At 42.3% G+C, this 27,308-nt stretch overlaps 2 protein-coding genes across 2 annotated transcripts in view; one reads left to right on the top strand and one right to left on the bottom strand.

Annotated features, from left to right (window-relative positions):
- The first annotated feature begins 15,047 nt into the window (after positions 1-15,047).
- On the top strand, positions 15,048-16,441 carry CLDN22 (claudin 22). Its single transcript, XM_060247314.1, has one exon. The coding sequence runs from the start codon at positions 15,097-15,099 to the stop codon at positions 15,763-15,765; it is 669 nt and encodes a 222-aa protein (XP_060103297.1). The 5' UTR covers positions 15,048-15,096; the 3' UTR covers positions 15,766-16,441.
- A 1,926-nt stretch (positions 16,442-18,367) lies between these two features.
- Positions 18,368-27,308, bottom strand: part of WWC2 (WW and C2 domain containing 2) — a 194,262-nt gene continuing 185,321 nt past the window's right edge. Inside the window, exons 22-23 of the mRNA XM_060246480.1 lie at positions 26,054-26,181; positions 18,368-22,065 (exon numbers count right to left, since the gene is read on the bottom strand). Coding sequence (XP_060102463.1) covers positions 21,999-22,065; positions 26,054-26,181 — 195 coding nt within the window. The 3' untranslated portion in view covers positions 18,368-21,998. The remainder of the gene's footprint in view (positions 22,066-26,053; positions 26,182-27,308) is intronic.

A 27,308-nucleotide genomic window follows, 5' to 3' on the forward strand; every position in this document is an offset into this window, starting at 1 on the left:
GAAATTTGACCACATGCTTACGCCTGCCATGTAACTGCAGCTGTGAGTTAGGTTATCATGCTTGCCTCAAATGAACACAGAAAATGCTTCCTGAAATGAAAACGGTTGCTAAATGTGTATTAGTTCCTTTCCCTTTATATTTTTGCTGTATTCATAGCACATTTTTACTATTTCGTTATTATAATAGATCTCTTTATTGAATTATTGAGCAAAAATTTTAAATAAAACATCAAAGGATATTTCCCTGCTATCAGTTCTTCCAGAGTTATAGGATGTATATCGACCCTCAGGACTGTATTCCCTACCAGAATGCTAACTTTGCTGGATTTATCATTTCTAAACATATTTTGCAGAAGAATGTCCAGCTTTTTCCTTTCAAAGGAAAGCAAGCATCTTATAAATATGAAAAACCAGATTGTTAAACAATCTTGTGTAATGTCTCTTTCTGTTCTCTAATTTGCATTTCTCCTACATTGTGGAAGCAACGGATAAATTACACTCCTTGTATTCAAGATAAGCCTGCAGATATGTGCTGCACTAAAATGGAATTGCAGAGAACACTAGATACCTACAGCCAAAGAAAGGTTCAGATCACTGGAAGTTCAGCCCTCTGTCCCATGGGCCTCTCCGAGACCATGATTGGGGGAGGGGGGATGTTAGAATTGTTCTAGGTGTGGCTTTTGCCTTCAAAGATTTACAGTGATAACAGAAGCTACATATGATGGAACTGTCTCTTCTGTATAGTTTTGAAATTTGGACCATCTTAGGTATGAGCCTGTCAATTCGGTGCCATGTTGGCTTCCTGATCTACATTCCTCAACCTCCTACACTTCTTTTGTTGTTCACACCTAGGTTTGCATTGACCTTTTCTTTCTTCCTTGTATCCACTACCCATTATTTCACTTTTCAGTTGGCCTATGGGACAAAACTACATTCCAGACAGAGACCCACATGACAAACCATTCTAGCTTACTATGAATACGTTTCCTTCCTCCTGTGTTGTAACATTCACTCTATGCATTTTAAACATTCATTTTATTTGTAAGATGATCGCTAAATCCACTGTCACTATGACATCACAATGACCTAGATATCAGTGTGACTCATGGTGATATGATTATAATGAGTTCTGTTCTATTTGTTGTTTAAAATGATCTACGGGCTCCAAGGGCAGCAAGTAACAGCCTCACAAATCCTAACATCAAGAAAATTGATGTTATTTAAAACCCCTAACAGCATGGGGGATGGGCAAAACTCCCAACAGTATAATTAGTGAAATGAAGAAACTTTGACTGAGAATGTTACTGAGGTACCTTCATTTGCTGAAGGTGTTGCTGGTACACACATTGTTGTATAAACTCAGTTATGTGAAAAAGCAATCAGATGCGGCATTGATATACCCTTATTTTGAACAAAACTAGTTTTACACCAAGGGAGTGGGTGCACAAGGAGAGCCACTGTATCCTGCTACCAGGAAGAATAGTTTGCCAACGAACAATGGATTCTAGTTCCACCTAACTTATTCCATACTCGTTACTTCCTTTGTTTTTATGGAATGCTGCCTGCATCAATTTATATCAGGCACATTTTTTGAAATGCTAACTTGACACTGTGTGCTTGAAATGAGAGATATGTGAAATGCATTTTTGTCAAGTAGTAAAAAGTTATGTTCAGTGGTTTTTTTAATTCTAACATCCTCATGTACTCATCTTTTCCACTCAGTTGATTTTGAACAAAAACACTAGTCTTTGTTGGAATGTTATGGTTGTTTTCAGATGAAATAATAAAAAAACCCTTTGTTCCAGTAATAAAGGATTCATTAAAACCAACATTAAAGTTCAGATGGAAAAATGCCCAGTTTGTCAAAGCAGTTTATTATGTAGCTCTGCAGGAGGCAAAGCAGTTCACAGAACAAGTGTGACTCCAGTAGACCTGTTATTGAACAGAGAAGGTCTGGTTATTATGATGTCCTTGAAAGACTAAAAGAAATTGAGCCCACTTATCTAAAAAAAGAGATGAGGTGTTTGAAGTGCTCAAAGGAAAGGGCTTAGCAAAAAAAAAAAAAGCACTGAATATCCATATAAAGAGCTTGTCTTCTCCAGCATGTTTGGATCATTCTTGCAACTTTTACTTGCATGTGTAAAAGGACCCATTAAAAAAAAAGAACGACACCTAAAACCTCCTGCCTTCAACTCATATACTACCTAGCACTCCCTTGAAATTCATTGTTATTATTAATCTCATTCAGAGTGTTTGGTGTCTCTTAAAAATCTTAATTTTCTGTACAAATTATGGGTTTTGATCCAGTTGAGTAGTTTTATAGCTACTTGCTATGACTGGGCATGTAACAAATCTCATGGGGAATATGGTAGTCAGGTGGGTACAGGGCCAGATCTGGGGGGGGGGGGGGAGAGCAGAGCAGAGGGGGCACTTGCCCCAGGTGCCACCAGAGGGGGGAAACACCAAATTGGGTATGGAGTCCATTCAATTCTATGGTCCCATAATATAGAATGGGCCCATAAGGGGGTGTCATTTTTTAATTTTGCTCCCCCCTCAAAAAACATGTAGGTCCTGGGTGGGTAACCATATTGGTCTGAAGCAGCAGAACACAGATTGAGTCTAGTGGCACCTTTAAGACCAACAAAGTTTTTTTTTCAAGTGTAAGCCTTCATGTGCATGCACACTTTGAACATATTATGTTCCACTGCAGAGACCAGATATGTTTCCTCTAAAGAATAAGGAATGCTCTAAAGCAGTGGTCCCCAACCTTCTTGGTACTGGAGACCAGCACCAGGGCTGGCTCGCCCACCGTGGCCCCAGGGCCGGCAGGTTGGGGGCACCGAATTTTTCCCCACCCCCTGTGGCACTGCGCAGCCTCGCCACCCCCCCCCTGGTGCCATACAACCTTGCCGCCCTGCCCCCGTCTTCTCACCACTGGCCCCTCGCAGCGCCTCTGCAGCGGCTGGCAACCCGCTGAAGAAGCAGCCTGCTGGAGTTAGCTCCATCGCCCTCCCCGTGTGACGAGGCTCAGGTCCCCCCCCTCCTGCCACCTTCCCTCTCTTCCCGGTGCTGCAATGCAGTGCAGTGCTCTGTCGTCGCCCTCCCCCTCCTCCCTCCCTCCTCCCTCAGATTGAGCATAGCAGAGTCGAAACTGGGCCTTACCAGTTTTGATGAGGCCAGCGTGCCATCTAACACTTTGAAGTACGCGCGAGAGAATGCTTCTCCCCTCTCACTTACGGTTCCAGGAAGGAGGGGGGAGAAGCATTTTCTCACACAAACTTCAAAGTGTTAGATGGCGCGCTGGTCCCATCGAAACTGGTAAAGCCCAGTTTCAGATCGGCTTGGCGCAATCGGAAGGAGGGAGGGAAACAATGGAGCGCCGCACTGCATTGCAGCACCGGGGAGAAAGGGAAGGCAGCGACAGGGGTTGACAAAGTTAAACTCTGTGAGGGGGGCTGCCAGGCTTCGCGGCCCACTTGCAGACAGGCCGCGGCCCAGTGGTGGTCCCCGACCCGGGGGTTGGGGACCCCTGTTCTAAAGTATTTGTGCCTTTGTGTGTAGGACTGCTTTGCCTCTAGGCCAGGGGTGTCAAACTCATTTGTTATGAGAGCCGGATCTGACATAAATGAAACCTTGTTGGGCCACACCATGTCGGGTTGAGCCCAGTCATGTTGGACCGGGCCATGTGTGTACCTCTTTAAGTTTAGGTAGGAGAGATATAAATTTTATAAAGAACACAGACAAACACAAATATATATATTTTAAAAAAACTTAAAACAGCACTCATTGGTCTTAAAGATGCTTTCTTTGTATTTCACCCATGGGATCCAGGGAACTGGACAAAGGAAGCTCTGGCTCTTTCCTTCCTTCCCCAGGGGACTGGGGGGGGGGGGGAACCTCAGTCAATAGAGGTTCGGTTCAGTTGCTCTGCTGTGCAATTGAGAGAACCTGGCAAGGCAAGCTATTCCCCCCCACTTTCTTCCTGAAGGGAGGAGCCTCAGCCAATGGAGAAAATAGAGGTTTTGCTCTGTAGCTCCTTGGCAATTGAGCAAGCCTTGCAAAGCAAGCTGTTATGCAGAAGAAAGCAAGATATAGGAAGAAGGAAGCAGATGACAGCCGGTTGCTTGGGGGCTTGATAGGAGTCCTCTGGGGCCTGATTTGGCTCCCAAACTGCATGTTTGAAACCCTTGCTCTAGGCTATGAACGAGCAGCAGGCAGCATCACCGAAGAGGCAGGGAGAACCGTAGGCCATAGCCAAGTCTGTAGGTCCTTCTGCTCCTTCCCAGGTATGCCAAAAACCCTCACTGATTCTGCCATTTAAATGCTTTACATCCCATATTTCAGTTCATTCAGCTTTCCAGCATAGCTGATACATAAAGCTAATGATATCATCCATAAAACCCAAGAAGCATAAGACAGTCCACTTTCTAACAATTAAAACAGAAACAGTATAACAACAATTAAAGGGTGGGGTGAATGAGCTTGTCTTCACATGGTGCCCAAAAAACTAACAGAGAAGGCAGCAGGAGGGTGTCTCTGTTGAGGGAATTCCGTAAGTTGTATGCCATTATAGAAAAGGCTGTGTCTATGGTTGTCCCTTGCTTCACCTCTGAATGGGAGGGGCACCTGAACAAGAGACTTATTAGGCAATCTTATTGGTGGTTCCATATGGGAGAAGGCAGTTCTTTAGACACCTTGCTCCCAAGTCTTATATAGTCAAAAACAGAACTTTGCATTATACTCAGTGAAAAGCTTGAAACCAGTGAAATATTTTCAATACTGCTGAGATGTGTTCCACTCAGTAGTCTAATGGCTGTATTTTGAACAAGTTTCCAAGTAGTCCTCAAGAGCAGCCCTACCCACATGCCTTGCACTATCTTATCCTAGATATTAACCAAGACATAAATAACTGTGGATACACTATCTCTGTCCATGAAGGTTGCAGTTGCCACACCAATAGTAGCTGGCGGAAGGGTTCCTTGCCAATGGTGTCAGGGGCAAAATCTCATATTGAACAGGTTGAATACTTCCTCCTAGAGCAGTTGAACTACACAGCAATGGAATCAATCTCTGTTTTGTCTGGATGGAGCTTCAGTTTCTTTGTTGAAAATATTTGTATATCATTCCTCCATCATCAAAGTGTTTGAAGCCTTCATTCAGACCTACTGAGTTCATTGTCCTTTCTGAATCAGATGAAAAGCAGAAATAGAGTTGTCTGCATATTAATGACACATCACCCCAAACCCCTAGGTGGTCTCTCCTATTGGTTTTATGTAGATGTTAAACAGCATGGGGGAATAAAACAGAACCCTGAGGAACCGTGAAGTATAAATGACATGATGCAGAAAAGTTATGTATACAGCTGTGACCTTGCATTGAGTGAGCTTGTCAGGGAGAACATGGTATCTTCAGCTTTTTAATTTGACTGGCAAAAGAAAGAAGCACACTATTTCTCAAGATAACATAAGAACATAAAACGTAAGAGAAGCCATGTTGGATCAGGCCAACGGCCCATCCAGTCCAACACTCTGTGTCACACAGTGGCAAAAATGTTTATATATACACTCACACTGTGGCTAATAGCCACTGATGGACCTGTGCTCCATATTTTTATCTAAACCCCTCTTGAAGGTGGCTATACTTGTGGCCGCCACCACCTCCTGTGGCAGTGAATTCCACATGTTAATCACCCTTTGGGTGAAGAAGTACTTCCTTTTATCCATTTTAACCTGTCTGCTCAGCAATTTCATCGAATGCCCACGAGTTCTTGTATTGTGAGAAAGGGAGAAAAGTACTTCTTTCTCTACTTTCTCCATCCCATGCATTATCTTGTAAACCTTTATCATGTCACCCCGCAGTTGACGTTTCTCCAAGCTGAAGAAGATAATTCAAAATGTTCTGCTAGTAGCTTTAACACATGCTATTTGTTAAGTCTCCAGGTTTTTCTTTTTAAAAAATTTGGGTCTGAATTTTCAATGATGTCATTCAGTTCTTGTGCAATTTTCTCATTCACATATTCTTGTGAGTAGCTATTGGATTTTCTTGTTTTTGATGTATATATTTCTTCTATGTAATTGTATATGTTTTTCAAAATAGACTTTTCGTATGGTTCGCATTGTTAGTGGATAGTTGCCTCCCCCTCCCATTTGTGCTGCTGCACTTTTTTGTAGTTTGTTTTGAGGGTTAGGATTCTGGCTTCTTCGTCATGAGGCAGATCAAAACACCTTCAAGCACCATATTTTAGCTCTAGTCTAACAAAGAGAGCTTGGAAGCTTATAACCTGAAATAAGAACATAAGAACATAAGAGAAGCCATGTTGGATCAGACCAATGGCCCATCCAGTCCAACACTCTGTGTCACACAGTGGCCAATATATATATATATATATACACACACACACACACTGTGGCTAATAGCCACTGATGGACCTCTGCTCCATATTTTTATCTAACCCCCTCTTGAAGCTGGCTATGCTTATAGCCGCCACCACCTCCTGTGGCAGTGAATTCCACATGTTAATCACCCTTTGGATGAAGAAGTACTTCCTTCTATCTGTTTTAACCTGACTGCTCAGCAATTTCATTGAATGCCCACGAGTTCTTGTATTGTGAGAAAGGGAGAAAAGTACTTCTTTCTCTACTTTCTCCATCTTCTTGGTCTCTAAGCAGAAACCAAATTCCTGGAGTACAGTTTCTCAGGCAGACTGTCTCGAAGATATCATGCTTGATGGTAATAGAAACTGCTAAGAAGTTAAGGGAAATGGTCAGTCACACATTCCTGGTATTTCTCCTGTTCATACTAGGGTTGCCAATCCCAAGGTGGGGGCAGGGGATCCCCCGGTTTGGAGGCCCTCCCCCTGCTTCAGGGTCATCAGAAAGCAAGGGGAGGGGAGGGAAATATCTGCTGGGAACTTTATTATTCCCTATGGAGATGTATTCCCATAGGAAATAATGGAGAATGGATCCGCGAGTATCTGGGGCTCTGGAGGGGGCTGTTTTTTGAGGTAGAGGCCCCACATTTGCAGCGTAGCATCTGGTTCCTCTCCTCAAAATACCCTCCAAGTTTCAAAAAGATCGGACCAGGGGGTCCAATTCTATGTGCCGCAAAAGAAGGTGCCCCTATCCTTCATTATTTCCTATGGAAGGAAGGCATTTAAAAGGTGTTCAGTTCCTTGAAATGTCATGGCCAGAACTCCCTTTGGAGTTCAATTGTGCTTGTCACAACCTTGCTCCTGGCTCCACCCCCAATGTCTCCTGGCTCCACCCCCAAAGTCCCCAGATATTTCTTGAATTGTACTTGGCAACCCTAGTTCATACTGATAACCAGGGTGTCCATGATGTTTCACTACCAAACTCAGGCCAGAAGATACATTGAAATGGATCCTCTTTATCAGGGGTGGAATTTTGGCAGGAGCTCCTTTGCATATTAGGCCACATACCCCTGATGCAGCCAATCCTCCAAGAGCTTACAAAAAAGAGCCTTGTAAGCTCTTGGAGGATTGGCTACATTAGGGGTGTGTGGCCTGATATGCAAAGGAGCTCCTGCTAGAATTCCACCCCTGCTCTTTATAACTATCATTCACCCACCTACCTGCCAACGAGCACCTTTTCTTATCCCACAAAGGAATAAGGTGGTTTTTACACCCTGCTTTTCACTAAAGAGTCTCAAAGCGGCTTACAATCTGTCCCTTCCTCTCCCCACAACAGGTACCTTGTGAGGCAAATGGGGCTGAGAGAGTTCTGGGAGAATTGTGGGTATGATCAGACCTGTTGCTGCAGCAGTTTCCTGGCTTTGAAAATATTGGTGCTATTTGAGGTGCACTGTGGCAATCAGACAGTGCTCGCCCGGTTCCAAGGAGAGGCATGGGCTATACACAGGCCAGAGGAGTGTTCATACCACTCTTGTGCATGCGTGGCGTGTGTGTGGCATGCCCCAGCTGTTCAGACAGCCAGAAACATGCCATGAAGGCACAAGAAATTTGCCCCTGGGAAGTACCCAGGGGCTATTAAACACACAGCTGAGGCATCAGAAGATGAGGTAGGTGTGATTATGTGATGTAGGTCAGATGCATGTGTGTGAACACGCCTCTTTAATCTGGGGGTAGGGGTGGCTATGGTGGGGCAAAACTCTCATCTGATCACACCTTGCGACTGACCTAACAGTCTTCATGTGTGGAGTAGGGAATCAAACCCGGTTCTCCAGATTAGAGTCCAGTACTCTTAACCACTACACCACACTACAAGGAAAAATTGCAATAGAGCAGTTGTCAGTGTCCAAAGAAGACTTGATGGTCGTCTTCTTAAAATCGTTCAGGGTTACCCCCTCTTGTAAGGAGCCATTTATCATCTTCTGTATCCAACCAGCTACATTCACCCTGGCAAAATGTTGTAAACCAAAACGAACAAGGGCTAAAGAACCAGTGGTCAGGCTCACCACATCAAATGCCCTGTCCCTATCCTTGTGCTTGATCCAGATAGGCAGCCATGCTGGTCTGAAGCAATAGAACAAAGTTGGAGTCCAGTGGCACATTTAAAAACAACAAAGTTTTATTGAGAATGTAAGTGTTTGTGTGCTAAAATCACACTTCATCAGACAATACTATGGGGTGGAATTAGCAGTCCTACATGTATAGAGAATGGGCAGCGAATTAGTATGCAAAATAGTAAAAATGTTTTTAGCCCGTTTAAAAGAATGACAAGTTGAAGTCAGGTAACTGTCGGTTTAACCCCAGTCAACCCAAATTGATGATTAGCAGACCCCAATTTGTCATTATTTTAATTTGCTAAAAACATTTTAACTATTTTGCATACTAATTCACTGCCCACTATCCTTGCGCTGTAACACCAGAAATTCAGCCGTAGTGGTGTCCAAGTAGAGCAATTTTATCAGTGAACTTGTGAGCTGCTTAGCAAATAAGTCATCAAGGGTCCTCTTGAGATTCCTTAGGGGCTTACCAGAAGGAGAACCTACAGTCACTCAGAATAGCTCAGCAGTGTGTCACTGTAGAGATGTAATGGGAACAAAAGAGCGTCTTTCTTTGCTACCATCACCAACACACAGGGAAAGCACTAAATCAGGTGTAGGCACCTTTTCTGACCCAAGTGCTGAAATAAATGTAACGTCTGCTCCTGAAGATGTCGGTGCGTTAGCAACATAACTTGAGTGGGGCAAATATAAGAGTTGTACTTGGCCAGGTCTACTTGGAGCAAGCCAAACCCCAACAGCACTGCCAACATCTCTGTGATTTGCCTTACACTTGGCTGGTGGCTGTGTAGTTCTGGGAGGTGTTTTTCAAAACCATGCCTGTTTCCTTCTCACCTGCTGCTGGTCCAACAACGCTGCCAGTGCTTCAGTACTATGGGCAGAAATCTGGGCCTAAGTGCCAAGCAAAATGTTCTGGTGAGTCATTGTTGGTCTGCGTGCCAGAGACTACCTATCCCTGCATTGCATTAAAGTTAGTTCTAGGTTGAGTTTGGCTTGAGTTTTAATCAAGTATATAGAGTTTCCCAGATGCTGCTGAAGCTGCCAATGCAGTGTAGTGGCAATTGGGTTTTCATGGGGCAGATTTCCGCAAAGTTTTCCTGGCCCAGTGCTCCAGCAGCAGCCACCGTTCACCCATCACCAGGGCTTTTCAGGTTTTTGTTTTTAAAACAAAAAGGCAGCTAAATATTGTTGTACTGCTATTATAACAATATGTATAGCAGGTAATCTAGATGTTTTGCTCTCAATAGAGTAAATTTCTAGCTCTAACAAAACCAGTCTTTAGTTTTGTTGCAAAAATATGCCTTCCCTTCCCAATGAAAGGGATTAGGCACTTTGAAAAAAAGAAAGCTGGAAATTCAGAGAATCTGTTACACATATTCTTATACTGTTCACTTTAACAATATTCAATTGCCAGATTTTAAAAAGCCCCCAGTGATGGGGGAAGGAACTGATTGCTGTGGATAAAATGGCTGCCATGTGCACAGGAACAGGAAACCCAAACTTTCCTACCCTCATGACAGCCATCCAGGATTTGCTGCAATCATTTCCAAAACTTGGCAGCAAAGCAGGTTTGGGAAAGATTGGAAAAAGCCAGTATGTGCACAACCTTCTTCCCAACAGTACTGAACTTGAGGTAAATGTAGGATTGCCAGGTCTGTGTTGGAAAATACCTGGAGACTTTGGGGGTGGATCTATGAGAGGGTGGGGTTTGGGGAAGGGAGGGGCCTCAGCATGGTACAATGCCATAGAGTCCACTATTCAAAGCAGCCATTTTCTCCAGGGGAGCTGATCTCTGCCAGCTGGAGATCAGGTGTAAAAACAGGAGATCTCCAGGCCCCCCTGAAGGCTGGCAACCCAAAACCCATGCAGAAATGACGATTGTCTCATGCTGTAGACTGACCACCGTGGGCTAATGAATAACTGCCTAATATTTGTGGTATGAAAGTCACTTGGTCATATTAACTTCCCATTTAACTACATATATACCTTATGTATAGTAGCTCATCTTTCCGAAGAGAATCAACCGCTTTTAATAATATTCCAATATAATGTTAATATTCCAAGATTCTTGGAGCACAAAAACACAACAGTACTTAATTTCATGAAAGATCCAAATTACGAGCATCTCCCTATCCCAAACTCTACCCTTTGTGTCATAAGATAGACAACTGACGGCAGCAGCTATTATTTTCCGAATCTTCATTTTGTAAATTCTTAGATGTTTGTAACTGTACCTCTGAGGGCTGACATGCTAATTTTATGTTATTAGCCCTAAATATCAGTGTACCTGTTTGAATGGGTCATGCTTAAAAGAAAGGTCTATCGAGTTGGCCTGAAACAAGAGTTTTCTTCTAAGACAGAGGAGTAACACAAAACTCAAAGCTTTTTTTTGTTTAAGCAGGCAGGGGGAAAAATGCTTGCCTGTTGCACTTTGTAAAGGAAACTGAACAAGGAGGCTCATTTAAACATATGTATTTCAGTGGAGCTGTTCTGGCCGTGCTTTAGTGGCTTTTCAGCCAGCACGGCTGAAGGAAGCATTGACAAGAAAAAGCCCCAGTAAGAATGCAGCATTCAAAGATCAAGCTGCATTTAGAAATTCTGGAAAGGCAAACTTTCTTTTATTCCCACAATGCTTATACAGTGCCGCTTATGTAAAGCCATAAGACAATAGAGGTTGCCTTTCTTTTATGATCAGAAATTCTCTTTTTTCCTTTTCCCCCTCTTAAAGATTTTCACACTGTCCTTATAAATTAGATATTTTCTATTAGTAAATCCCCACGGCCATACAGTGTCTCAAGGATACAATATTAATTATCTAATACATACTGTATCTAGTATTTCAAAGGATCTTTTCTGTGTTTCGATTTGCAACATTTCTGCCAGGCACTGCCTCGAAGAAATCACCCCAGTTCTTCCTTTCTTTTGCCCAGCATACCATGAATTCCACTAGATGTATTTATTTTTGCTGCTGGTAGACTTTCTCAGATTGAAGCTTTTAACCCAAAAAATTCATCCTCACTTGTAGCAGAAAGCTAAAAAATACTCTATCTGTTCCCCAATATGGCTGTCTGCCCCCCCCCCCACAGTTAATATTTCAATTGACTTAACAATGTCAGTCCTGCTGTTGAGCCTTTCATGTTTTCCTTTCACTAGTCTTCAAATGCTGCCAAGTTCTTCCCCTTTTTCTGCCCTTGAGAAAACTTGCTGAACTCTTTCACGAACTTTGTATTTCCATTCCTGCTGTTATGTGTTATATAGCCAAGTGAATACAGCAAATCACATAACCAGAGTTGTCCCCTTGAGGTTGTGGGAGTGGCCGTTAGGAAGGTGAGGGGCTTCAACAGGATAGAATACCATAGATCCCACCAGGGCCCACTGTAAGCTCTTAGAGGATTGGCTACATTAGGGGGAGTAGCCTAATATGCAAAGGAGTTCCTGCTACAAAAGAAAGCTCTGGATTCCACCCTCCAAAGCAGCCATTTCCTCCAGTGGAATTTCTCTCTGTGACCTGCAGATCTCCAGGTGCCATCTGAAGGTTGGCAACCCTGCATGGACAGCAACTAAGAAATTCCCCCATGGCCACTCTGGAGCTTGCATGTTAATTGTACAGCAGTTGCTTTGTATTAAAGGGTGAGTTCCCATATGCATGATAGTGTCATCATGGGATTTTATTTATTTATTTTATTTATTTACATTAGACTTTTATCCCGCCCTCTCCACAAGCGGACTCAGGGCGGCTTACAACAGCCGTTTACACGATTAAAACAACAAGTCAATAAAATCTATAAAACATTAATACAATTAAAATTTTAAAACTATTCCACGGTGCTGTACCATTACTATGTTGGTGGTTCTGCTTTTCAGACGGTTGGTCACCGGGAACTCTAGCTGATGTCAGGTGGCAGCTCTCTCTCAGTTTAAGCATCGAAGGCCTGTTGAAACAATTCAGTCTTACAGGCCCTGCGGAATGTAGGAAGGTCCCGCAGGGCCCTTATGGCCTCCAGGAGAGCATTCCATAACTTTGGTGCTGCCACCGAGAAGGCCCTGGCTTGTGTCAAACTCAACCTGGCCTCCTTTGGTCCAGGGGTGGACAGCAGATTTTTTGTCCCTGAACACAGTGCTCTCTGGGGGATATATGGGGAAAGGCGGTCCCGCAGATAAACAGGGATGACCTGCATGCGAATCATCAATCGATGATCAAACTGCAAGGCTAGCGGGCTCCCTGGGTATGGCTGCCAACCTCCAGATGGGTCCTAGACATCTGGAATTACAACTGAACTCCAAGCAACATAGATGAGTTCCCTTGAAGAAAATGCCAGCTTTGGAGGGTGAATTATATAGCATCATAACCTGCTGAGATCCCTCCCCTCTCCAGGCTCTATCCCCTAAATTTCCAGGAATCTCCCAGCCACAAAGTAGGAACCTTGTCACTCGGCCTCTTACTGTAGGCAGTGGTCAGGACAGAAACTACGATTTCTGTCCTGAAAAGTTTTGTCTGACAGGGTGTAGCCTAAAATCAATTAGAAGCTGGCAGGCTCTTTAAATGCAGGGGGAGGCCACCCCAGCTGCTTCTGCTGGCACTATCCGTGATCGGGAGAGTGTCCAGGAGCAAGCGCCAGCCTCACCAGGCAATTTAAAGGCCCTACCGATCAGCTGATTGGTGGGACCTTTCCCAGGCACAGGAAGGGGCAGCAGCTGTTCCTGGGTGCCCTCCCACACAATTTAAGTCATCCAGGCAGGAAGGTGCGGCCCCACCTTCCCAGGGGGTGCCCAATTTGGTGATGTTCTGGCCATGCCAATTTGGTGCCCCCCAGGGTCACACCCTAGGCAACTGCCTAAGGTTGCCTATTGGGTGCACCAGCCCTGCATGGTGGTTCTTTATAATGTACTATGCCTCTCTAAAACGTTGTAACAAAATCTAGCAGAGTCTTATCAGGAGCAAAACAACAACAACAACAAAAACCACCCTCCCCTGGAAAGTAAAGATTAGTGAATATGTGAGGTAATGAAAGAATACACTGAAACCTGCAGAATTCTAGGAATGTTGGTTGTGCTTTGCATTGACTTTAGCATATGTTCCTCAGGTTTCTCCTTGCTATAGCTTCACAAGTAGGCTAATGCTTGCTGCAAGTTGTTTGTTCTCAAAGATTACATTATATAGGATGCATAGTAGGATTTCTCATGAGATCAGGATAAACCAAACACCATCCACGGAGTAATGAGCTTAGTAACCTTTTTGATAATATTTCTAGACCCCTTTCAATAACTGAAGACCTCAGAAGAAATGATATCATTCAGAATTCTGCTTTTAAGCTTATGGATAATATGGGCATGCATGTATGAATAAAACAAATTCCAGCTTTTAATGACTATCCTTTTGGAATGAAGCATAAGTCCAAGGAACGTATTTGCCACATGTTTTGTATAAATCAAGAAAAACACAATAGTATATTTTTCTAAAACCATCCCCTTTTATCTTGTATATATGGAATCAATTATCAACTATCTTACATCACTCCTGGCCACTCCTGGACATATGGTGACATCCAGCAAGGTGGTTCTTATCTTCATAAACTAGAGAACATTTTCTAAGTTCCATATTTCATGTGGAAAGGGGCTCCAGAGCAGTGTACGTAAGAACTGCACATGAGAAAAACCAATTAATATCCATGTTCCTCATGCACAAACTGTTTTGCATAGCTTATTATTTCATTCATCATAAGCCTAGAGAGTTGCAAATTTGTCATTTTACAGAACATGGCCCTAGTGGGAGACCTCAGTGGAAGCCGGTATCTTAGTGGGGAATACTTTAACATAAAGCAACCAACGGCACTATTTAAAATGAATAATGAATACCCCATAATTGGTGGTGCATGCTACAGGGCTGTTTCAGAGTATTTTGAGCTATCACTACTTGCCCCATTGTACTTTTTAAAAGGTCAAATACACAACAAAGCTTACTTATAACATATTATAGGTAGAGCACATGAGAAAGCTCTTTTACAGTCTTTTCTGTAGAGGTGAAAGATGAGGAGAATGAAATACAAGCCTTTGGGTGTATATATACATATATTGAGGAAGTCTAATAATACAGATTATAGGAAAACAGTCTACCTTTCTTTACAAAGGCCTTGATTTGCAACCCTGAAATCTCAAATTTAGCTATTACAATGAACTCCTGTTGCAGACAGAGCTGGGTTTTTTTATCACCACTTAAAATCTAATTAATCCGTATTGAAGCACAAAGATTTCTGTTGTGTTTTAGGGTGAGGGGTCATAGAGCGTTCTTTGTTCATCCGCAGACTTGTAATCATCAGGCATTGGGATATAATTTTACCAAGCAAATTGGAAGGTAACAGATCAAATCCTTATCAGAAAACCTAACTCATGGTTAAGCAAAGTCCTTCGTCCTTTACAAGAAACATTATATTCAACAGAACAAAAACACATTTCAGAGCTCTGAAAGGGTTAATTCTCAAACCTTATATCCTGGGCAGCAAAGAACTAAAGATCATCAGAGCGGCGGCTGCCATATAAGGCTAGTAGTTCTTATATAGAGAGTTGGCAGATAAGACTTTTCCGTCATTGCAGCTTCAGGGTTCTGCCCTTGGAATGGCTTTAGTGTATAGAACTACGATGCAGTTAGCTGGCATTTTACTGTGTTTGTTGGGATGGGTGTTATCCTGTCTTACTACCTACTTACCACAGTGGAAAAATCTCAACTTAGAACTGAATGAACTGGAGATCTGGACAATGGGACTCTGGCAAGCTTGTGTGGTCCAAGAAGAAGGGGGAATGCAATGCAAGGAATTTGATTCTTTTCTGGCTTTGCCACCCGAGCTCAAAATTTCTAGGATTCTGATGTTTGTAGCAAATGGATTAGGACTTTTGGGCCTTCTGCTGTCAGGTTTTGGACTGGACTGCTTAAAGGTTTGTGAACAACAACAGGATCTAAAGAAGAAGTTACTGATGTTGGGAGGAATCCTCTTCTGGATATCAGGAATAACAGCCATAATCCCAGTTTCATGGGTTGCTCACATGACTGTGCAGGAATTTTGGGATGAGACCATTCCAGAAATTGTTCCCAGGTGGGACTTTGGAGAAGCACTGTTTGTAGGCTGGTTTGCTGGATTCTGCCTTATCTTTGGAGGCTCCCTGATGAATTGCACCTTCTGCTCAACTGACGCTCACTCATCCTCTCTTCATTATACTATGGCAGAAAAGCAAGATACCTGTCAACACTCGGAAAGTGTCAAAAGACCCCAAAGCATAAGAGTTTGAGAAGACAGAAAGGCTTCTTTTTCTGTTCAGACTCTTAAAAATGCCAGACAAAACTTTGCTCAGATTAATATTCAAAGGACTCTTTGGTCCTTTGCCGATTCATTACTCTTGGGCATCTAAGTCTTTCTTCCTCTGCTTTTTATTTAAACAGCAATGTTTTACCTTTGTTCTTCCAAAGATGAAAATGCTGGCTTTGCAGGAAGGGATTAAAATGACTGTCTAGAAACTACCACCATATAGTTTTGTCTGTTTCAATGGAAATGTAAAAACAAAATGAAAATCCACCAATGTTCAAATAAGACATAAGGAAATTTAATGATTCCTCATATCACACAATTACACACTACCAGATTCAGCAATTAATTTCCATGCGTGGTCCTTTGACTTTAACGTCCTGAACAAACTAGAAATGGGTGGAATATTCTGGTGTTAGGGATCTAATCTACTACAAGAAACCAGTCGAACTGATGCAATGAAAAGTTTTTAGTTGCCAAGTACTCTGCAAGATTGGCATAGCGTTTAAAGGATTCCTCTGGCTTGATTAATGGTTATCTTCTATGGAAGAACTAGCGAGTCAACACATGGAAAATGCCAAGTTCTTTTTCAAAAATGCTCACCTGGATACACTTGTGTCTGCCTATATTTTTTAAAATGTGGAAGCAGAAAATAAACCCAAAAAATCTACAAAATGTTATATTTTGTTCTTGAATATAATCAGTGCTGTTTTAAATAGCAAAGGTTTGGTCTGAAGCCTGCATAATCACCTATATTTCCTAAAAATCTGAGAAATACTGCATTCATTTTGCTATATGAAAGAAGCATCCTCTTTAGTTTCATTCGATGGTCTTGCATGTAATGGTCCCATGAATATGCAACTTAAAAAGCCTTTCTTTAAATAACCCGATTGTTAATAATTTAATAATACTAACATATTAAAAGCTATTAAAAAGGTTAAAATAAAACTGTAACCCGTATTAAGAAAAGACACAAAAGTTTCTGTATTAGCCTGATTAGAAAATGGGCTTTGTTTCTTAGAAACAATGGTTTGCTGTTGTTTCCCAGTATGCAAAGTATTTCTAAATGGTATCAGACAATATAAAATGTACTTGATGTCCTTCAGCAAAAGCAGGCAGTTATAAAAGAATTTCAAAGTGTGAGAATATAAATTTCTCTCTGTATTAAGTACTAAACAGTATCTCTACCTGTAGCAAGTTCAGAAGTTGGTGCCAAAACCTGAATAATACTGACCTTACATTTCATGGAAATGTTACAGTATTTGCTAAGAAACATACTAGCTGATGCATTTAATCACTTGTAAGAGTGGAATATTAGATTTTTTTTAATGAAGAAAGGATAGCAGGAACTTTAGAAAATGTATGTGTTCCAAGAAAGTACCAAAGAAATGTTGCATAAAAATTCTAACCTTTTGCTCTCTAGCTGTGCTAGAAGAAGGCATTTTGGAAGACTGCAGCAACTATGGGGGTGGGGGAAGCTCTTTGAATTGATGAGCGGGGGGGGGGGGGGGGTCTTTGAATTGATGTACAGTGAAACAAGAAGAAAGTATAATTGTTTCTGACTTGAGTGTTTGTTGGGGGGGGGGGCAGAAATTCAAGCCTTGCTTTGCTTCCTTGGTTACCCATTTTGAAGAAATTTCATAAGAAGCACTAAAAAGACTGCCGCTAGACAATAATGTGATTACTTTGGTAGATTCCTCATTCTTTGCCTAGTAATTGGACATTCATTCATTGAAATTCTTCAGTCTTTTAGGCCACTGCAGGCTACTGTCAACTGACAATACAGTCAGGGATAAACTGGTACATTAAAATGATGAAGAGGAGTTATCCGCAGATAAGACAATGCAATCTTCATTTAACTAAAACATTTAAAAACTAAAATACTTTCTGCCAAATCTTGAAGGTTTTACTCAAATCTTGAATGAAAAATTTAGCCCAAACTGTACAGTGACCTCACATGTTGCCTTCAGATTGTTCCTGATTTGTACGAAGAGCTGTTTACTCATGATCACCACTCATAATTAGGGGAAATAGCATGACCATTGCCCAACAAATAAGCAGTTTCCTGCTCCTTCTAGAATAGAGGCTAAGCTGCCAAGGGTTTAAGATGATAACCAACAGGCTCCTGTTTGACCAGTTCATTCAGTTTATCCAGCAGAGACTGGCTGTAAAAAAAACCTGATACTGGCTGAACCAGATTTCATTAATCCCATTCAAAAAAGGTATATTTGATGCTAGAGTTTCATGTTTCTCTGTTCCCACATGAACTGAGAAGGACATGAGCGTAAATGCCTATATTTCCTAAATTCATGCATTTGTTTGGTATTCTAGTTTTCAGGCGAATCATATAGACAACAGCATATATCACTGTCCACCTACACTTTTTAATCAGGTCATTGATGGTAAATATAAAGATACAGCTTTACTGATTAGTGATCATGAGAATGAATTAACCACTAATATTGCAAGCAGTAGCTCTTCAAATAAAACCGAAAGTTTCTGTATGTAGAGACCTTTTTCCAAAGTCATGACAACTTGATCTGGCTGAGAAATTTTTGTAAAAAAAGAACACTACCAAGCAAGAGAGCTTTGTTAAAAAAATGTATTTTTTTTCCAAATCATTGAAACACATGGAAAGTGCAGAGATGAAAGTTAATCTAGGTGATGTACATGTGTACATTTATAGACAATATTAGCAAAGAAAGACATTCGTGATATAACCTGATTAAATATTTAGTTCAGTCCTGAGCATTTTATACTTAATTGTAACAAGATAAAAAGTTGAAATCTCATTTTCATCCTATAAACAATTTGCTATACTTTTGTTCATTTGGCTAAACAATAATATTGCCTTGTACCTGTAATACTTAAAATTTAGCAAGCATATCTGCACTAATATACTGATAATGGGATCATGAAAGATGTTTGTTATAATTCTTCTGTTCCTTGAAGAATAACATCCTGCATTAAATGTGGTATCTGTATAGACTGGAATTTGTCCATATTGATTAAAAAAAATTGGCATGCTGTTTTATCACTGTAAAATACCTGGGCCAGTTTTTTAAAAAGCCAGAACTCTTTAAAATGTATTTTTGAGTTATATGTGTACCCTTGGGTAGTAACCGGGCATATTAAGGCATGGAAGATCTCTCTCATTTAAAAAATGAAAAAGTCTCATAAATAGCCAACGATATTATTTGCCAAAATCTACGGGTTACTGGAGAAAATCCATTTTTAGTCCCCTTCTGAAATTCATTTAACTTGTGTCTCTCTATATAAAACAGGTTGCCTGCCAAGAATCAAGAAAGCTGTATAATCTTTCTTACAGTTGTTTTTTTAAACCTGCAAATTTAAATGGCCAGAACTGAACTATATTAAACGGTAACATAAATAAGACTGAAAATAAATAAATCATAAGGTACAACTCTATACATCAAATCTATGAACATTTTATAGTGTCAAAACTGAGAAGCTGAGACAGTCAACCTTCATTTCTATATTAAATAATTTCAAAACTTTTAGCTTTTAGAGACTGACCTCATCACAACGAATGGCATGTGTGTGCTTATAACTAGTTCTAAAATATATGTAAAACAGTAAAGGGGATCCATGAAGTACCAAACACAGTTAATTTCCCTAACTGCCTCCATGTCTGAAGTCATGTTTACAGGATCTGAATAATTACACAGACTTGTGCATAACAAGACAACCCTCTGAGGAAATTTACATTTTAAAAAATTAAGGCACAGGTGTGTGGGTGTGTGTTTTAAAAATACACCAGTTGTTCTGAAGATGGCAACAAACATATTGTAGTTATGTTTTCCTGATCTTTCAACAAGGCAATGACATCCCAGCAAAAGAAAATCCTGTATCCTGGTGGGCCTAACCATATAATATTTTGCTGGTTCCAGCAGGGACAGTATTCAAGCAGCTTCTTGTTTTCTCCCTCGATTTCACATGTAGGTGTGTTTTTCTGTATATGTCACATATCTAAGCAGCAAGTGTCATCCTCTTGTGCTGATCAAATGATTCAACCAATCTGTACTCCCAAGGTGTAACTGAAAAGCCCTTCAAGCAGAACCTCTGTGGCTTACAGTTCAGTCTTATGAACTACAATGAAAACAGAACGGCTGTTGTAATTTTGCAAGTTTGCAAGAAGTTAGAATTCAAATTCTAAGGTCTTCCGATCCTCTTCGGCAATCAACTGCCTTGCCCTGGACTGCTCAGCCACTCTATGATACAAGGTTGCCAACTTTGGCTTGGGAAACTCCTGGTGATTTGAAAGTAAAGCCAGGGATGAAAAGGGTTTGGGGTGGGGCCTCAGCAGGGTATAATGCCATAGAGTTCACCCTGCAAAGCACCCATTTTCTCCAGGGGAACTGATCTCTGTGGTCTGTAGCTCCAGGCCTAGGATTCAGCGGGAGCTCTTGAACCTTTCTGAGAGTTCCACCTCCTCCTTCCCACCTTGTCTACTGAATAGTAGGTACAGCTGCATAACAATCCCTGGATGAGTTCCACCACCTATTTTTCTACAAAACGACCCGTGTAGTTCACTTATAATTCTGGAAGATCTCCAAGCCATACCTGCGGCAAACCCATTGTGACATCACAGCAGCCAGAATGATTACTTCTACTAGCCAAGCCCTATTGTGACCTCAGTGAAGACCAGCTATTTGTGGCAAGATGACACTCAGAAAGAATATGCCAGTATATACGCATCCACTTACACACTTTCAGCGTTATGTTGCTTAAAAAAGTAATTCTGGAAGATCTCCAAGCCATACCTGTGGCAAACCCATTGTGACATCACAGTAGCCAGAATGATTACTTCTACTAGCCAAGCCCTATTGTGACCTCAGTGAAGACCAGCTATTGTGGCAAGATGACACTCAGAAAGAATATGCCAGTATATACGCATCCACTTACACACTTTCAGCATTATGCTGCTTAAAAAAGTAACTGGAAACTTTTGCTTCCCAGTACCAGCCCTGAAAAGCACATTCATATTGTCTTTTGCCTTTTCATCAATACAAACAGCTATTTAAACAAACCAAGATTCTAGTTTCATAGACACAATTATTTCTTTTTGTGCTACACTTAATTTAGGAATCAGCTTCCATGGTGTATTTAATCTTTTACCAAAACTCAACTTTAAGTGCTCTAATATCATGCAGTTCTCTTTAGAAGACATTCCTATACCAACAACAGGTTCGGCACTTAGACGAATTATGCATTTTGCCAAGAACCACTTATTCAAAAATTGCACAAGTCTCTTAGGGCTTCATACGCTTGACTATTCCTATAGGCTACTGGCTGTTCTGCTAGACATACACATTACACTGACGTGTTAGTTTTATATGTTAAGTGTTTGACTCCTCAGGTTTAAAATGTTTTGCATGAACCTGAGTCCAGTTTCAGAAAACAGCTGCCCTTGGGTAAGTTCAATTTAAAACATTTCAGGGTTAGAGGGTTACCACACGTTGCCTTTCCTTGCTTTCGGATGCAAGGAACCTCGACAACCTGAGTGCAGCCCAAGGTCGAGTACATTCACAAAACCATGCTCCTGTAGGTCCATGTCACAGGACTTTTTCTTCATATATATAAAAAGTCAGGAGTTCTTAGTTAAAAGTTCCAATCCGGGGGACAGAAGTCAACAGCACCTGTCTATATGAGGCAGCCTTGCTGTTTTGGAAGAAGAGCTTTCATTTGTTGCTAGCTAAAAAAAGAAGTCACATGTTTGTACAAAAATATTTGCGTGGCCTAGCAGCCATCTTCACAGTCTGCTCTTGTGAAAAAAAATAACAGTGAAAAGAAAGCTCCTGCTGAACATAATATTTCTTGACAGTGCAGTTCAACAGGATATACTTGGTACTGCCTTTGTTCTTTAGATCCATCTTTACAAAATAGTAGCACATCTGCAATACATACAAACTATACAAAATTAGCAACAGTGTACCAGAAATAACCTACTTTGGGTTTTTTTGGTATGGGAAATTTGCACAGAGGAGAAGAGAGAGGGGTTTTTTTTGCATTTAAAAAAAACACATATAGGAGAACAATTTACTGTTGTTGGTTTTTTTGTTTTTTACAAACAATATCAATAACTGAGATGTAAAATAGAAGGCTTTAAACCCAGGTAGCTATACTACAAAATCTGTCATCTTGATATAAAAAAAGATGAACAAGTAGAAAAACACCTTGTGGAGATGGGGGGGACAGTTAGACATCATCAGCTGGAAGTGAAGGTATGCTGATTTTTGCTCTTGTGAAGTATGCGATCTTCTCCCTTTAAAAAAGAGGGAAGGGGGTAGAGAAATGCATGGTCAGAACTTACAGAGTTTGCTGTGGTATCTGCTGTTAACACGCACTGCAGCTGAAAAATAAATGTGTTGGATCTAGTGGCAGAAGAGATCCACATCAGTGAAGCTTCATCACCCCCCCCCCCCATTCCTTTGCAGTCCCAAATGCTGTTCCTAGAGGACAGGTGAAGTGGCAAAAATCACACACACACACTTCAATTTGTGAAAATTTACTGCTGGATCCAACTCAACATGCAAAAAGGATCTAGGGGTCTTAGTGGACCATACACTGAACATGAGTCAGCAGTGTAATGTGGTATCTAAAAAGGCAAATGCAATTTTGAGCTTTATCAACAGAACTACAGCATCCAGATCATGTGAAGTGATGATATCTCTTTACTCTGCTCTGGTTAGACTTCACCTAGAGTACTGTATTCATTTTGGAGGCATCACAATTTAAGAAGGATACAGACAAGCTGGGACATGTCCAGAAGAGGACAATGAAGATGGTGAGGGGTCTGGAGACCAGGTCCTATGAGAAAAAGTTGAAGGAGCTGATCATCATCTTCAAGTACCTGAAGGCCTGTCATATAGAGGATGGTGAAGAGTTGTTTTCTGTTGCCCCAGAAGGTTGGACCAGAACCAGGAGTTGAAATTAAAAGAGTTTCTGGCTAAACATTAGGAAGAACTTCCTGACAGAGCAGTATCTCAGTCATGGGTTCTCCTTCCTTGGAGGTTTTTAAACAGATAGCTAGATGGCAATGCTGATTCTGTGAATTAGGCAGATCATGAGAGGGAAGACAGGAAGGGTGCATCAGTGCTTAGTTCTTGTAGCCCTTTCTTACATGCCCAGGAAAATGCTGATTGACACTTTGGGGTCAGTCAGTAATTTTTCTCCAGGCCAATTTGGCAAGGGATCCTGGAGGGTTTTTGCCATCTTCTGGGCATGGAGCAGGGGTCACTCTACGTGTGTGGGGGGAGGTATTTGTGAAGTTCCTGTATTGCTCAGGGTGTTGGACTAGATGAACCTGGAGGTCCCTTCTAACTCTATGAGTCTATGGAAAAAATAAATTCCCATCCAAGCAAACAAATCTCTGTATACTTGAAGCTTTGCCTTTAAAGTACTTTAAAGACTTTATGAAGTCTATTAAAATATACTCGCCAATGTCATTGACTGGGCCCTAGCATTAATCATCCCAGTCCTGCAAGGGAGGGTTGAGGGTGGAAGCAGGCTTGCAGGTGTGCAGGTTAATGGGGCTGGAGATTTGCATTGGGATGTGCAGCTGCATCTATATGGCAATATTCATCAAGGTACCACTGAATCCACATCTTTGATAAAAATGATGATGCACTGTATGTGTGGATGAATGGATCAGATCCCAGACTACCAAGTGACCACCACAATCATCTTTTTAAAAGACAGTTTATTATTGCCATGTTTTAAATTGCATCTTCCTCCTAGCAAGAGTGCTTCTGTCTCAATCCCCTCTCTCTAGTCTGTATTAGTCTCACTATGCAAATGCTAATAGAACCATCTGAAGGATCTGGTGACTGGAATGCAGATCTGAAGAGCAGCACTGCCCAGTGAAAATGCTTAATGGTAGAAGAAATAGTGTATCAGAAGAAAGTTTATCCACTTCCACTGTACCAACAAACAGCTAGATTGCTTACGCATCAATGTCAAAATCAGCATTTCATAGACTGAATATCTACAGTGGTCAGGAAATTCTGTAGTTTCCCATTGATACTAATTCTGTGTCTTGTATGCTGATTCATGAGCATGTTTTATAATACTGCCCACACACACACATTAAGATTCTTTGTTATCACTCCCATTCTTGTACAGAAATATTGAAAATAGCATGAAAAGGACAACTTGCATGCTCACTTCCCACAAGGGAAAAGTGAAAATGAAATAAAGCTTAAGTCAAAACAGTGGGGCCATGAAGTTCAGTAGCAGCCCTGCTCAGTCCCTGCTCACTAGTTCCCTAGTTGATGAGATCTCTGGGTGGCTATCAGCCACAGTACAGAACAAAGACAGTGTTTCCAGGCGGCAAGACTTAAAGTAAAGCGGGAGAAGTGCTCCCTCGGGGTGTCGAGGGTAGAGTTCTTGGGGTTTGCAGTAGACGCCGTGGGAATCCACCTGACGGCCGACAAGACCAGGGCTATTGTCCATGTCCCAGCCCCCATGTGCAAGATGGAGTTACAAAGTTTCTTGGGATTATTAAATTTTTAACATTCATTTTTGCCCCACAAAGCGGCCATCGCAGAACCCCTTCATAGGCTCCTCGATAAAAATGTCCATGGGTCTGGGGAAAGAAGCAGGCCGCCGCTTTTCAGGCAGTCAAGGACCTCCTAGTTTCCAATGATGTGCTCCACCATTTTGACGAATCCTTACCAGTGATTCTGACTTGCGATGCTTCCCCGTACGGGGTGGGCGCCGTTCTGGGGCACCAACTCCTGGATGGGAGGGAGGTTCCCGTGGCCTATTATTCGAGAACCCTGACCCCCGCGGAGCGCAACTATGCCCAGATAGACAAGGAGGCCTTGGCAATAGTGGCGGGTGTGCATAAATTCAATGACTACCTGTATGGTAGGTGTTTTATGATCGCCACAAACCATAAGCCGCTACTGGGCCTCCTTGCCCCAGACCGCCAGACACCGCAAATTCTGTCACAGCGCGTCCTGCGGTGGAACCAGTTCCTCAACTCGTACACATATGCCCTGATCCAATGCCCCGGCAAAGCTATGGGACACGTGGACGCCCTCAGCCGACTGCCGCTGCTCTCTATGGACCCGGATCCCGCCCCTGCCCACCATGTGATGCTTATAGAAACTCTACCAGAGAGACCCCTGGAAGCCCTACACGAAATACACCCAGGGATAGTGCGTATGAAGGCCCTGGTACGTAGCTATGTATGGTGGCCGGGGATGGACGAGGAGATAGAAGGGTGGGTTCGAAGGTGCCAACCCTGCCAAGGGTCCCGACCTGATCCTCACAGTGCCACTGTCCACCGCTGGGAGTCCAACAGGAGGCCGTGGTCCCAGTTACACCTACCATACCAGGGCCAAATATTCTTTATCCTAGTTGATGCATACACCAAGTGGTTGGAAGTGATTCCCGCAGCTTCAACCTCCACCGCCAGCCACGGCGGCTGCTCCAACTCCCCAAAATAACCCCGAGGAGGTCGACCCAGGAACTCAGGGCGCCAGCCTACTTGAAAGACTTCGTGTCTTGAACTGGGGGGGGGGGGGAGGAGTGCTGTGTCTTGCATTTCAGTCCCGAAATTACAACACAGTGGACGCTACGGAGGTGACCAGTGGAAGTCCACTGGTCCCCGGATGTAGCTCCGCAAATACGCTCCGCGAATCAAGATCTGTGGCGGGAAGTTTAACTGGCCAGGATTGGACCAGGCCAGACTGAGGGTTGTTCCAGGGTATGTATATAATCGGGACCCAGCCTGCGTTGTTTTGCCTTGTGAAGTACTCGCTAATAAAGCATGTTGCCTTCAATACGGTTCGTCACTCAGTACATTACAGAGAGGCACAAATATACATGCCTGTCTTTTTCCTAACCAAGGCACATATGCAACTGATAGGGACGCAGTGTCACTAAAGGAAATGGTGGAAGGGGATAGGCGTTTCCAGCTCCAGGCTGGAAGATACCTGGACATTTGGGGTAGTGGAGCCTGAGGAAGGCAGATTTTGAGGAAGGACTTCAATGGGAATAAACCTTCCCAAGTGGTTATTTCCTCTAGGCAAATACACTTGTGCCTCCTGGAGATTGCAATCCCAAAGATCTCCAGCTACCACCTGGAGACTGGCACTCCTACAAGAGGAAGGGTTTAACTCTCCTTCCTCACTGCTGCAGCCCTGATCCATGTGCTTCCCTGAGGCTGATTTTTTAGGCCTGATTGGCTAACCTAGAAATTCTCACAGATTGTCTAAGTTCCAAAAGATCAGAGCTCTCCTTACCGAAATGACTGCACTTGTAGCGGCACCTTCTGGCTCTGCTCTCGCAACCGGCACACATCCTTTGACGCTTTCCTCATCAATTTTTCAGCACTTAAACCCTGGTTTTTTTCCTCCTTTGATTGTTCAGCCTGTTGAGGGAACAAAATTACAGCTACCATGTAGCAATTGACAATATGATAGAGGACTCGGGAAGGCTGGGAAGGAAGAGTACCTATTTAAGCCCATCAGGCAAAATTTCTACAACAGAATGCAATAATGGGGCTCAGTGTGAACTTGCAAGAAGAGGAGAAGTGTACAGTGCTGCAGCTGGAAGCAGTGCATTGTTCAGGTTAGAAAATGAGAACCCCTGGTGGCACAATGACTAAAACGAACTTCGGCTGAAAATGGTTCCATGCAGCCTTGCGTCTCTTTTCAAAAGGTTCTTAATTCATTCACTAGGCCCTATGCATACCATGTTTACATACCCAGAAAGAAGCTTTGCTGGCGCGTACATGTAGAAGCTAAGAGAAGGCTGGAAAGCCCTTTAACCAAGATTCTGCATGCAGTGATGTAGAGTTCAGTCCCTTTTTTCATGCACAAGGGTTTCCTTTAGGATGAGTTAAAAAGAAGGTATGGATTTGGATACAGTGGAATGTTTCTGCAGACAATTTCTACCTGTGGAGCACAACTTTCTTGCCTCCTCCTCCATTGCTGCGAAAATGAACTCCCCCCCCCCCCCCCGCAGTGCTGTTCCTGAAAGAAAGAGGTCCTTTAAAAACAACATTTCGGGGGCTATTTGGGGCTGCAGCAAGAGCAAGGAGGAGAGATTCATCCTCCATGGGCTGAAATACTCCTGTCCACAGACACGTGCTCCACTGGATTCAAGGCATAACCCATGTTTATAACCAGACAGCATTCACACATTGCACAGTAAAGTGTCTGAAAACTCAAAGGAAGAATGCCCACTGTCCCTTAGCTCTTAAAATCAGATTCTATCTGTATCATGTGTTGCTGATCAGCTTTTATAAAATGCTTGCCCATTGTGTTAATAAAGTGTGTTTCATTTTCTCCCTGAATTTTTTTTTTTTTACATTAGCGCACCAAAGGCCCTGAAGTGTCCACTGACTTTTGCAGTTCTAATGGACACCTGACTTCCATAATAGACACAGATCTGGTTTGTGGAGCAAACATATTACACCAAGGACACATACAGGCTTTTGAAGATTTGTGGCATTACATGGGCTTTAACAATGAAAGAAGTATTTTATATGCTTAA

This window comes from Heteronotia binoei, chromosome 9, assembly GCF_032191835.1.
Source record: "Heteronotia binoei isolate CCM8104 ecotype False Entrance Well chromosome 9, APGP_CSIRO_Hbin_v1, whole genome shotgun sequence".
Classification (NCBI taxonomy): Eukaryota; Metazoa; Chordata; class Lepidosauria; order Squamata; family Gekkonidae; genus Heteronotia; species Heteronotia binoei.

What these genes read in the sequence shown, in the direction of transcription:
- CLDN22 (XM_060247314.1), top strand. Translation starts at nt 15,097, where the DNA reads ATGGCTTTAGTGTATAGAACTACGATGCAGTTAGCTGGCATTTTACTG.